The following is a 12,691-nucleotide window of genomic DNA, read 5'->3' as shown; positions in this document are numbered from 1 at the left end:
ACAGGGACAGGGATCGGGGGCATCGACCTCCTCGGGCAGGGACCGGCGCCGGTGGGGTCGCGGTGCAGGTGGGGTCGCGGTGCAGGTGGGGTCGCGGTGCCGGTGCCCCCACCCTTCGCCTACATCCCCCATCACCCCCCGCGCTCCACTTCCGCCGCGATTCCCCCTCCTCCTCTCGCGAGAGCCGCGTTCTGCGCCGGGAGTTGTAGTCCTGGGGGAAAGGCCCGCCCAGGGCTGTGCGCGCGGCGGCGCGGGCGCTGCCGGGAGTTGTAGTCCGGGGGGGCGTGGAGGACTCGCGTTCCCAGCGTGCCCCGCGCGGAGCCCGCGCTCTGCCCTGCTCGCGCCTCGGGCTCGCGGTCCCGGGGGCTCCTCGGCGGCGGCGGCGGCGGCGGCGGCGGGCGGGGGGCTCGACCAGGCCCGGGGGGCTCGACCAGGCCCGGGGGGCTCCGGGGGAGGCTCGGGCTCGGGGAGGGGCTCCCACCATGTCGGGCGAGGAGGAGGCGGCCGAGCTCACCATCGCCGAGGACCTGGTGGTGACCAAGTACAAGATGGGGGGGGACATCGCCAACCGTGAGTGCGGGGCCCGGGGCGGGGGGGCGGCGGGGCGGGCGGGGGGCGGCTCCGGTGAGGGGCGGGGGGTCGGCGGGGGCTGCCCCCCCCCGGTCTGAGCCCCCCCGGGCCGGCCGCTCTCGCTGGTGGGGGGGGGTTGGTGCGGCCGCGGGTGGGGCCCCCCCGTTCCACCCCCCGGTACTCGGGACCCCGCCGGGCCCCGGCCCCGCGCGGCCGCCGCAGCCGGCACGTGGTACCGCGCCCCACGTGCACCGGCGGCGCGGGGGGAGCGGGGCCGGGCCTGTCGCCCCCCGCCCCCTCCGTCCCGCGCCGGGACACGGAGGGACCCCCCCCGCCCCCGCCGGTGCCCCCGGGGCTGCCCCGCGCCGCCCTTTTGTTCGGGGCTCTGACCCCCCCCAGGGCCGGGGGTCCCACGGTGGTGGCGGGGATGGGATCGGAGATGGGGGAGCTCCGGGGGGGGCCCTGCCCTGGCCTAGGGGGGTCCTGCCCCGGGAATTGGGGTGGGGGCTGCCCCAGGAATGCGGTTCCTACCCTAGACCGGGGGTCCGGCCCCGGGAATGCCGGTCCTGCCCCTGCTCGGGGGTCCTGCCCCTGCTCGGGGGTCCTGCCCCGGGCCAGGCTGTGCCCCCCCCTCGGGCTCTGCCCCCCCCCCCCCGCGTTGTTCCCTTTCCCCTGTTATTTTTTAAGCCCTGTCCGCGCTGTCGCGGGTGCCCCGCGGAGGGTGACAGCTGTTGGAGCCGCCCCGACCGGTTCCGTGGGGCTCCCGGGTGTCCCACCCCGGCTCCTGCTGACTCCAGAGCTTCCCTCTGACTCCCGCTCCTGCCGCTGTCCTGGGAGGCAGCTCGGGCCGGGAGCGGGGATGCAGATTCCCTTCGGGAAGGGAGGTCGCCGCCGCTTTGGCTCCCTCGGTCTGCTGGGCAAACTGGAAGTTTGACCACCTCCCTTCCCGGGGGGAAAGGCAGCTCCACGCGGGTTCTTCTCCCTTGGGAAGAGCAAACACACAAGTGTGGCAAAAAAACTTCCAACTGCCTCGAGTTCTTGCCAGAGTGAGGGGCTTTTAGAGCTATAAAGTGCTTTAACTCCCTAAGGAAACCCTGGGAAGGGCAGGGCACAGTCGGGAGTGTTCCTGGGCAGTGCTGTCAGCTGTCCCTGCTCCTCGGATCCCTTGGAATGCTCCGAGAGTTCCCCCTTTATCTGCTTCCCTGTTTGTTTTATTTCTTCTCCGTGTTCTGCCAGCCACAACTGGCTCCTATCGGAGCGTTATCTGTGCTTCGAAATATTCCAAACTTTCCCATGGAAGGGTGACTGGAGGGGGCTGAAATTTGATTTGTTGCACAGGTGAAAGACCCACCTGTCCCCTCAGCCCTTCCAAGGATTCCTTGGAATTCCAAGAAAGCACATTTTCCTCCCTGTGTGACTCCCCCTAAACAGCCTCTTGTACAAACAACGTGATCACAGGACGAGGGGAGACTTTGAGGAGATATCCAGGAAACTTTGGGATAGGGCTGTGGCTCCCTGAGGAGTGTCACAGGTGGAGGGAGAAGGAGGGAAGGGGCCCTGGGACACCCCTTTCCCACAGTTTGTCCCTAAAGCACAAGGCAGGCCGGCATTCCCAGCGGATCCAAACAGGACTCACAGGGACTCAAATATTCCCCAAACTTCCTGTAAGCCCAGCACAGAGCTGGGCGTGGGGAGTTCCTTGTGCCAGGCTGGGCCGGGAGCACGTGGATTCCTTGGAAAACAGGGACTCACGGAGTGGGTGCCCGGCTGAGTCTGTCTCCGGCCCCGCACGTCCACAGTGCCTTTGATGTCTCCCAGCAATTCCCAAACCTGTTTCTGGAGCTCTGACTTCTCCCAAAGGAATGTGGGGCTCCTGCTTCCCGCTGGGTCTCAGGGGTGCTTCACCTGTGCAGCCCCGTGGAAACATTCCCAAAGATGAGGGTGGGATTCGTGCCTCTCCAGGGTCATTTTTAGTCAAGATCCGAGTCTGGAACCTTGTTTTGTCCTGGGCAGCAGTGAGGTTTTCCCGCCAGAGTGCCGTGAGGGGGATGTTGCTGTTGGGTTTGGGGCTGTTTATCCCTGAAAGGCTCAGGGTGTCCTTTGGAATCCAGGGGTCCTTCGTGCCGTGGTGGAGGCGGCGAATTCCGGAGCGTCGGTTCTCTGCCTGTGCGAGAAGGGGGATGCCATGATCATGGAGGAGACTGGGAAGATTTTCAAGAAGGAGAAGGAAATGAAGAAAGGTGAGGCTGCCCCGGGGACGTCCCGTGGTTCTCGTTCCCGCCGGGTGTCCGGTGGGGATGGGCAGGAGCACGGGAAGTGCTCTGGGGTGCCGAGGGGTGTCAGGGATATTTTGCTGTTCCCAGGAAGGCAGCGTTAGCCCAAATCCTCCTGCTTGCCCTCCTGGCAGTGTCGCTGGTGCTCCACAGCTTCCCATTTCAGCAGATCCAGTTACCCCCTGGAAATGGGAATTGCTTGGGAGAGTCACTCTGCACCGTGGGGGTTGTGACACTGAAATGCATCACTGAGAGCTCCCTGCTCCGTGTCCTGGGTGCTGGAGGTCCTGAAAATAGGCTTAGATGGGATATTGGGAAGGAATTCCTCCCTATGAGGGTGGGGAGGCCCTGGCACAGGTTGCCCAGAGAAGCTGTGGCTGCCCCTGGATCCCTGGAAGTGTCCAAGGCCAGGCTGGACGGGGCTTGGAGCAACCTGGGCTAGTGGAAGGTGTCCCTGCCCATGGCTTTGAGATCCCTCCAAACCCAGACCTCTCCTTGACTCCACGATTGTGTTTCTCCCTCTCTAGGAATTGCCTTCCCGACGAGTATATCCGTAAATAACTGTGTGTGTCACTTCTCCCCGCTGAAGAGTGACCAGGATTACATCCTCAAAGACGGAGATCTGGTCAAAATGTGAGTGCCTGGGGCGAGTTCCCTCCTCTGGCCCTGCTCCCTGTTAAATACTCCCCAGAATCCCGGGATGGTTTGGGTTGGAAGGACCTTAAAGATCATCCCCTTCCCCCCGCCACGGGCAGGGACGCACCAGCCCAGGTTAATTACTGCAGCGCTAATTAAAGACTAATATCGAGTCTGGAGCAGCGCCTGGAGCGCTCTCCCGTCTGCTGATGCCTCCGGAATCGCCCCTGAGCCCTGAGACCCGCCTGGAATTCCCTTTCCTTTGTGTTGCAGCGACCTGGGAGTGCACGTGGACGGGTTCATCGGGAACGTGGCCCACACCTTCGTCATCGGCGCCTCCAAGGTGGGTTTGTCCTTGGGGGGGGTCTCTGGCTGCCCCTCCAAGTGTGGCATCCCAGAAATCATGTTGGGGGGCTCTCTGAATCCAAGGGGCTCTCTGGGGAGGAGGCAGCACCGGGAGCCTTGGAGAGGCAGTCCCTGCTGTGCTGCTGCAATGCCCCAGGATGGGTGTTCCCCACCCCAAAATCAGTCCTTGCTCCCCACTTTTCCTGCAGCACAGATGTTCCTTGCTGGGGGCTGGTGTTGGTGGGACACTGGGATTTGGCTGGCCTCGTGCCTTGGGAATCCTGAAGTTTCCACTTAAAAAAGCTCAGGATAAATCCTTAGGTGTAGCCTTGGGAAGAGGATGACGGTGTCTTGGGTTTTGCTCCAGTGGTTTTGGAATGACTCAAAGGGGAGAGGACCAAAAATCCTCATTTGGAGTGTGTTGAAATCCTCCTAATCCATATTTCTGGCCACACTGGAGTCCTGATCCCTTTCCTGGATTGGGAAGTCTCGGGAGCTCCCGTGGGAGCTGATTTGGTGGTGGTTGATGGGGCCCTAAGGAGGGATCTGTGGGGCTTTTCCCCCTCCGAGCTGGATTCCCTGCTCGCTCCGGGGGGAAGGTGTCCAGTGGAACGGGGAATCTCCTCCTCCAAACGAACAGCAGCCCTCAAAAATCCTCTTGTTTGGCTGTTTTCCCAGGAAAACCCCGTGCTGGGCCGCAAAGCCGACGTCATCAAGGCGGCTCATCTGTGCGCCGAGGCCGCCCTGCGCCTGGTGAAACCCGGGAACCAGGTCGGGATCCCACGGGGGAAGGAGCAGGGGGGGACCTCGCCTGGGAAGAATTCCCAGCGTGGGGAATTCCGTGGGGCAGCTGGGAGCAGCTGTCTGGGTGGGTGATGGGAGGAATCAGAGCCTGGCACCGTCTCTCTGGTTTTTTAGGAGGTGTCAAAGCACCTGTTGGTTGTAAAACGTGTGGAATTTATCCCAGAACACGGAATTAAAGGAAACCTCGTGCTTGTGGCGGGAATTTTCTGTCCTTAACGTGTTTTCCTGTGTCCTTCTTCCAGAACACACAAGTGACAGAGGCCTGGAACAAAATAGCCCACTCGTTTCACTGCACACCCATCGAAGGTAAGGATGGGGAGCAGGGAGCAGGGATCCCAGGGAGCAGGGATCCCAGGAGCAGGCATCCCAGGAGCAGGGATCTCAGGGAGCAGGGATCCCAGGGAGCAGGGATCCCAGGAGCAGGCATCCCAGGAGCAGGGATCCCAGGGAGCAGGGATCCCAGGGAGCAGGGATCCCAGGGAACAGGGATCCCACAAGGATCAGGGATCCCAGGAGCAGGGATTGCAGGGAGCAGGGATCCCAGGGAGCAGGGATCCCACAAGGATCAGGGATCCCAGGGAGCAGGGATCCCAGGGAGCAGGGATCCCACAAGGATCAGGGATCCCAGGGAGCAGGGATCCCAGGGAGCAGGGATCCCACAAGGATCAGGGATTCCAGGGAGCAGGGATCCCAGGGATGAACACGAAATCCTGAGCTGCCCCAGTCAGATTCTGGGAAACGTTCAGTAGCTGCAAGTCCATCTCTAAGTGAGCAGCCTTTGCTAAAATATCCCTTCTAAACTCTCTGGATTCTTTTCCTTCCTCTGTTTCTGTGGCTTCATGGACAAGCTATTTTGGGAGCAAGACGTGGGCTCCCACAGCCGGGGACACGTCCTGGCCATTTGGACTCAAAGCCCCTTTAGCAAATCCATCCCAGCTTTGTGATGCCAGAACCTTCCCAGGGGTGGGCAGGGTGTCATTTCCTTCCTGCTCCAGAGCCTTGGATGAGTGGGAAGGTGCTGGGATAGCTGCTGGTGGCAGTGGCACCGCTGGATCCGTGTCTGGAAGCTCAGCCTGGCACTGGCAGATCCTTTTCTCCTGTCAGTGCTGTGGGGTTCTTTCAGCCACCTTAAATTGGTCCATTGCTGGTTAAATATCCCGAAATTCCATAGAGCTGGCTCGTTCTCTGGGATCTCTGGGAACACGGATTCCTTGCTCTGTGTGTGGGATGGCTTTGTGGGCCTCCTCAGTGCTTTGTTCCATTCTCCAGGACACAATCCAGTGCTGACCAAGGAGTTGTTTGGGGAAGGGTTGAGTCCCAGGGTTTTCTCGGGCAGGAGATGGCAGCAGACGGAGCTGGTTGTGCCTGGGCTGTGCTTCCCGTTCCCAAAAGGGACATCCCACAGTCCCTGCTGGCTCAGGGAGTGGATTGGGAATGTGCTGGTGCCTCTTCCCAGGCTTGGGTTTGGAGGTGAACTGTGGGAAGTCTCCCTGGATGTGACACTGGTGGGGAATGGCTCCCAGTACAGCCCAGTACAACCCACTGGTGTGCCTGTGCCCGGGGCACCCAGTACAGCCTAGTACAGCTCCCAGTACACCCCAGTTTCCGTGTGACCCTGAAGACTCTCTCCCTCCCTGCTCCCTGGATCTGAGAGCTGCACTCCCAGTACTCCCAGTGAGCCCAGTTCCCTCTCATGACAGGGATGTTGTCACACCAGCTGAAGCAACACGTGATCGACGGAGAGAAAACCATCATCCAGAACCCGTCAGACCAGCAGAAGTGAGTGAGGGGCTTTTGGGGGGGGTCAGGGTGCCCTGGATCAAAGTCCAGCTCCAGGCCCTACACAGGACAACCCCAAAAATTTCCCCAGTCCCCCAATCCCTGAGAGCGTTGTCCAAACCCTCCTGGAGCTCTGGCAGCCCTGGGGCAGTGCCCACTGCCCTGGGGAACCTGGTCAGTCCCAGCCACCCTCTGGGGGAAGAACCTGTTCCCAAAATCCATCCAACCCCCCTGACACAGCTCCAGCTGTTCCCTTGGGTCCTGTCCCTCATCCCAGAGTGACCCTGTCACAGGGTTGGACCTTTAGAGGTCCTTCCATCCCAAACCATTCCCGATCCTGTGAGTTGTGAGTCCGTGTTCAGGGTCATTCTGAGAAAGAAAAGCTGGAAGCCACCGAGGAGGCTCCGTGCTGGCACCTGTCCTTGGTTCCTGTCCAGTTCCTGGGGATCTGCTGGAAGCTGCCAGCACAAATCCCAACTGTTGGTCGTGGAGGTGGTGCCAGCTCAGAGCTGTGCCAAGACCTGTTTGCTATCCCACAGGAGCTGCCAGGATCCCACAGGATTGGGGGTGCTGGGCAGTCCCATCTCAGGAGGGGTTTGGGCTTATTGACCTGGGTTCTCATTCCATCCTGCTCCAGCAGCTCAGGGATCCCCTGGGATTGGGTCTTACAGTAAATATTTATAGAGTTTGGTGGCTTTAAATCCCAGTCCCCATCCCTGGAGGTGTCCAGGGAACAACTGGACGTGGCACTCAGTGCTCTGGGTGACAAGGCAGGGATCAGTCACAGTTTGGACTCAGTGACCTTAGAGGTCTTTTCCAACCTCAGGGATTCCAGAATTCCCAGTTCTGAGGGTCCTGTGGCTTGTAGGAGGTTTTCTCTTCCCTATTCTCCGGTTTTTTTCCCTCACCAAACTCTTTTCCCTGCAGGAAGGACCACGAAAAAGCCGAGTTCGAGGTCCACGAAGTCTACGCTGTCGATGTTCTCGTCAGCAGCGGAGAGGGAAAGGTGAGTCCACCCCAAAAACCGAGGGGCACCTTTGGGGTGAGGGGGTCTGGAGGGGGCTGCTCCGAGGGCGGCGCCGCTCCGGGTCTCCCACAGCTCCCGTTGGCATTTCCAGGCGAAGGATGCGGGACAGAGAACCACGATTTACAAAAGGGACCCTTCCAAGCAGTACGGCCTGAAGATGAAAACCTCCCGTGCCTTTTTCAGCGAGGTGGAGCGACGCTTCGACACCATGCCCTTCACCCTCAGGTGTGTGGACACCCGTCCAGGGGGCTGGGACACCCCTCCAGGGCTGGAATCTGAGCAGAGCCAACATGTTTTGCTGTCCCAGCTCGGAGGAGGGCACGGCCTCGGCTGCCCTCTGTGGGGAGTTGCAGGATTCAAGCCCAGGAGAGGGTGTAGAAAGGATGTGATGGGCCTAAGCAGGAACTGCAGGGGATTTGAGCTCAGGTGTGAGATGGGGTTTGAGCTCAGGTGTCTCTGTCTCCTCCCAGGGCTTTTGAGGATGAGAAGAAGGCCCGGATGGGGGTGGTGGAATGCACCAAACACGAGCTGCTCCAGCCCTTCAACGTCCTCTACGAGAAGGAAGGTGAGTCCTGGGTGGGGAAGGGGCAGGTGAGGGAGGAATAGGGGAGGATGGAGCCAGAGGAGCTGCTTAGGAGCAGGGATTGTGGGTCCTGGCAGGTTGAAGAAGCTCCTCTGAGTTGGTTTTTAGCCAGGTGGAAACATGGAACAATGCTGGGTCAGGGATCAGTGCCTGGGTCAGTGCTGGGATCAGGGATCACTGCTGGGATCAGGGGTCAGTGCCTGGGTCAGGGGTCAGTGCTGGGATCAGGGATCAGTGCCTGGGTCAGGGATCACTGCTGGGATCAGGGATCACTGCTGGGATCAGGGGTCAGTGCTGGGATCAGGGGTCAGTGCTGGGATCAGGGGTCAATGCTGGGATCAGGGGTCAATGCTGGGATCAGGGGTCAGTGCTGGGATCAGGGGTCAGTGCCTGGGTCAGGGATCACTGCTGGGATCAGGGATCACTGCTGGGATCAGGGGTCAGTGCTGGGATCAGGGGTCAGTGCTGGGATCAGGGGTCAATGCTGGGATCAGAGGTCAGTGCCTGCCTGGAGCACTCTGGGGGTCAGCCCTGCAGGTCCTGGCAGGTTTAACCCGGGCTGTGCCTCGCAGGGGAGTTTGTTGCACAGTTCAAGTTCACGGTGCTGCTGATGCCCAACGGGCCCATGCGGATAACGAGCGGCCCCTTTGAGCCCGAGCTCTACAAGTCCGACTTCGAGGTGCAGGACGGAGAACTGAAGGTTGGTTGAATCCTAAATGTGATTAATATTGACAATTGCAAATATTAATATATTGATTAAATGTACTTATAAAATTGTATAAGTAACATGTATGTACAGTGTATATAATATGTGTATTTATCCAGAAGTACCACCCTGTCCCTGCATCCTGGGGCAGGGAAGGTGGAAATTAAAATCCAGGAGCCTCTGCAGAGGTTTGTGGTGTGAATTTGGCAAGATTTAGTTAAGCCCAGACTGGGCCCCTTTACTTCTTCAGGCTCTTGTGGCTTGATAAGAACTCTCAGCTCTTTCCAGGAAGGATTTAGGGAATCACACCTTGGAATTCCCCATCCATGCTGTGCCCCCGAGGATTTCCCTGATGTTCCCCTCTAATGGTGTCCCCATCCTCCTGACTAAAAAAAGGAGTAGTTTTCCAGCTCCTCACATTTCCTTCCTATCTCCAGGCCCTTCTACAAAGCTCTGCAAGCCGGAAGACCCAGAAAAAGAAGAAAAAGAAGGTAATTTGTCCATTCCTTGTGGGAATTTGTCCATTCCCTTGTGTAAACTTGTGGCTCACAGCACCCAGATGCTCCCAGGTTGTGCGTTTTGGATTCATTTCAGTGTTTTCCCACCTCAGGAAGCAGCAGCTCCGTGGGATGGGGCTTCTCCAGGGCCCCCAGGGTGGGCTGTGGCCGTGTGGGACCCCCCAGCTCTGACGTGTTCCCCGTTTCCCCACAGGCTTCCAAGAATGCAGAAAATGCCACCACGGGAGAGACGGCGGAGGAGAACGAGGCTGGCGACTGAGAGCCCCCAAATCACTCAAATGGCCCCTTTTCCCCCCAAAAAAATCCAACCAGAAGCAAAATAATCTGGCACTGTTGGTCCCCTCAGGACCAGACAGTCTGGACTTCCCACTGACTCCAAGCAGCTCCCGTTGACTTTGCCAAGTAGGGAGGAATCTCTCAGCCACTTCAGACAACTGAAAAAAGAGCAGAAAAAATAAAATTAGGAGTAAAAGTCACTATCAAATCTTTAACCTTTTATATTTCCCACATTTGAAGAGGGGAATTAATCCCAATCCAGTGAGAGGGAGTGTAGGGAGCCACCTGCTTCCTTCCTCCTCCTTCTTCTCCTCTTCCTCCTCATCCTCCTTTTATATTTTTTAATTTTTCCCTTTACAAATTTTAATGGAGGACAAAAAACCCCACCCAAAACCAGCTAATTACACCCAGAAAAGTGCCCTGTGTGAGTGATCTGGGACACGGTGCCAGAGGATTTATCTTTCCCCTCTGGAATTTATATTTATAATTGGGAAAAACGGCAAATTTGAAGTCCCCTGGGAGAGTGGTCTGGCTGCTCCGTTTTTGTCTCTGCCTTCATTTAAGGGATAAACTCGCTATTTTTTAACACAAACTCGTTTTTAAATTGTCCAAATCCTCGGAAGCCGCCGACATTCCGGCCCTGCGGAGGGGCAGGCGAGTCCAATTCCCTGTGGCCCCTGGGAGCACATTCCACCTTTCCCGCCTGTCACCTCGGGCCAGAGGATTTCTCACCCTTCCCTCTGGATTATAGTTTGTAATTGGGGAAAAAAGATCTCAGCCGTTCCTCAGGTGACGGGTGAGGGAAGCGCTGCCGGAGCCGCGGAGTCGGGGCCGAGCCCGGCCAGGGGTATCGCTCTTTTGTAGTCACTTTTATAAAAAAAAAGAAAAAAAAAAAAAGAAAAAAAGCCGCCTGATGCCATGAGTTGAATGTGAGGTTTTTTTCTTTGCCGATACCTCTGGTTCTTCTTCCCCCCCGACGGAGCTGAATTTGGGAAAAACTCTTGCCTTTTAAGAACATTCCCGGGCGTCTCCGCAGGCTGCTGTGCTTCCTCCGTCAAGATCCGAGTTTTCCACCCCAAACTCCACACGTGCAAATATTACCAAAGTCAATAAAAGAGAATAAACGATGCGATATTGGATTTTATTCTGAATTTTTTCCATCTCTCTGCTCCTTGTCTCCAATTCTTTCAGCTCTGGGGTGGGTGTGGGGTGGATGTGGGATCCTGGGAGTCTCTGGCATCTGAACTGTGAATTTGAGGGAAAAAAATCCTGGTTTTGAGAGGAAAAAAATGTCATTTTGAGGGAAACCCCCCGGTTTTAGCCTTTTTAACCAGTATTTTGCCTGGAGATGGGAGCCGTGCTCTCCTAGCCCATGGCACAGATATATAAACCCCTGGTTTATTTAATTTTATTTTTTATTTTTTATATTATTATACAAATATTTTTAAGTTTTATATATTTATATTACAGTATAAATACTTTATATTTCTAAAACAAAGTCCTTGGATGGCCTTTGTGATGCAACAACACTCCTGTTCACACCCTGGACAAGCGGAAACTCCCAGAAAAACGGGTTTGATGCTCATATTCCAAATAAACTTAAATGTTGACAGGTCGGAGGGGACTTTGGGGGGGACACACACATACACACCTTTGGGGACCCCCCCCAAAAGGGGGGCTGCGCAAAATGGCGGCCGGCGGCCGGACTACAGCTCCCGCGATGCTTCGGGGCAAAGAACTACAGATCCCGTCGAGCCCCTCGTCGCTGTGGGCGTGGTTATCTCCACTATAAATACCGCCAGCCGAGCGGCGCGGGCCCCTCTCGGCCACTGCCGCCATATTGGGGCCTTCCCCGGTCGCCGCCTCTATCCGCCTCCATCCGCCGCCCCCGCCCGCCCGGACTGAGCGCGGAGCCGCCGCCGCCCCGCCATGAGGGCCAAGGTGAGCGGCGGGGGGCGGCCGATGGCGCCTCAGCGGTGGCCGAGCCTGGATGGCGGGTGGGAGGGACCCTGCGGCCTGGACACTCCTGAGGCGGGGGGGGAGTCCCAGGGGAGGGGATCCCATCTCCTGGTGCAGGGGACGAGGGTCTCGGTGGGGGTCCCAGGGGTTGGGGGGTCCTGCTGGGTGGGGTGTCGCTGGGGGCGCGAGGGGAGGTCCCTGTGGAATTTGGGGTCCCTGGGGGGTGTCCCAGAGGTTGTTCCAGGGAGTGGAGGGTCCTGGAGGGGTGTCTCTGAGGGCGGGGGAGGGTCCCTGTGCTGGGATTGGGGAGGTCCCTGTGGAAGTTGGGGTCCCTCGGGGGTGTCTTTGCCGGGAGCAGAGTGGGGGAACCTGTGGTGCAGGCGGGGTCCTTATGGAGGGGGGGCGCGTGCCCCAGGTTGGGGAGGGGGCTCCGAGGTCTGGGGGTCCCGGGCTGCGACTCAGACCCGCTCAGGCCTCACTGGGATGGTGTGGGACTGGGGACACTGGGAACGCTGGGAGAGCCAAACCAGCGAGGCACTGGGGGTACGGGGACAGTGTAGGACTGGGGCACCGGGATCCAACCCCCCCGTACCGGCTCTAACGGCCCCTCCTTCTCTCCCGCAGTGGCGCAAGAAGCGAATGCGCAGGTACGTGAGGACCCCTGGGGGGACCCTCGGGTGGGCCTCAGCGGGTGGTCTGGGGGGTCCCGGGGGTGACGCCGCCACCCTGTCCCTTCTGTCCCCAGGCTGAAGCGCAAGAGGAGGAAGATGAGGCAGAGGTCCAAGTGACTGACCCCACTGGGGCCGCGGCCCGGGGCCGTCTCGGTGACACCCTGGTGACACGCCGGTGACCTCCCGGGGCCGCGGGGGTCCCGCTGGGCCGGGCCCGTTCTCTCTGCTCTGTAACGGCCGCTGTGCTATGAATAAAAGCTGGTTATTAGAACAATGTGTGGCGGCTCCGGGGGGCTGGGACCGAGGAGCCTCCGGTAACGGGGGCACCGGGACGGCGGGAAGGGGCTTCTCCGGCGACGAGAGATGGGAGAAGCCCGAGGTTCCTCTTTTAACGGGGCCGGCGACCGGCACCGGGGCTCCTCTGGTAACAGGGCAGGTGGGGCCAGGGGCTCCTCCGGGAACGGGGGAATCCTCCGGTAACGGGACTGGCAGGCGGTGCCGTGAGCTGGGACCGGGGGCGGCCGGAGCAGGGCAGGTGACACCG

The 12,691-nt window shown here is 59.1% G+C and overlaps 1 protein-coding gene and 1 long non-coding RNA gene across 2 annotated transcripts; both read left to right on the top strand.

Moving 5' to 3' along the window:
• The first annotated feature begins 424 nt into the window (after window positions 1-424).
• Window positions 425-10,649, top strand: PA2G4 (proliferation-associated 2G4). Its single transcript, XM_032713565.1, has 13 exons — window positions 425-570; window positions 2,682-2,810; window positions 3,371-3,476; window positions 3,753-3,822; window positions 4,503-4,595; window positions 4,871-4,934; window positions 6,329-6,407; window positions 7,335-7,413; window positions 7,526-7,659; window positions 7,905-7,999; window positions 8,590-8,717; window positions 9,161-9,214; window positions 9,435-10,649. Exons 1-13 carry the CDS (start codon window positions 483-485, stop codon window positions 9,498-9,500), a joined length of 1,185 nt encoding a protein of 394 aa, XP_032569456.1. The 5' UTR covers window positions 425-482; the 3' UTR covers window positions 9,501-10,649.
• A 653-nt stretch (window positions 10,650-11,302) lies between these two features.
• LOC116799997 lies at window positions 11,303-12,418 on the top strand. The gene is made up of 3 exons (XR_004361153.1): window positions 11,303-11,458; window positions 12,101-12,123; window positions 12,222-12,418. It is a non-coding gene; the product is annotated as an uncharacterized LOC116799997 (long non-coding RNA).
• Window positions 12,419-12,691: the final 273 nt, after the last annotated feature.

This window comes from Chiroxiphia lanceolata, chromosome 30 (assembly GCF_009829145.1).
Source record: "Chiroxiphia lanceolata isolate bChiLan1 chromosome 30, bChiLan1.pri, whole genome shotgun sequence".
Taxonomy (NCBI): Eukaryota; Metazoa; Chordata; class Aves; order Passeriformes; family Pipridae; genus Chiroxiphia; species Chiroxiphia lanceolata.
This window is presented reverse-complemented; position numbering and strand designations above follow the sequence as displayed.

Excerpts from the sequence above, each read along its gene's own strand:
- PA2G4 (XM_032713565.1), top strand. The coding sequence starts at position 483 with ATGTCGGGCGAGGAGGAGGCGGCCGAGCTCACCATCGCCGAGGACCTG. Across the intron at positions 3,823-4,502 it reads TCGTCATCGGCGCCTCCAAG|GAAAACCCCGTGCTGGGCCG; the intron begins GTGGGTTTGTCC and ends CTGTTTTCCCAG. Across the intron at positions 4,596-4,870 it reads TGGTGAAACCCGGGAACCAG|AACACACAAGTGACAGAGGC; the intron begins GTCGGGATCCCA and ends TCCTTCTTCCAG.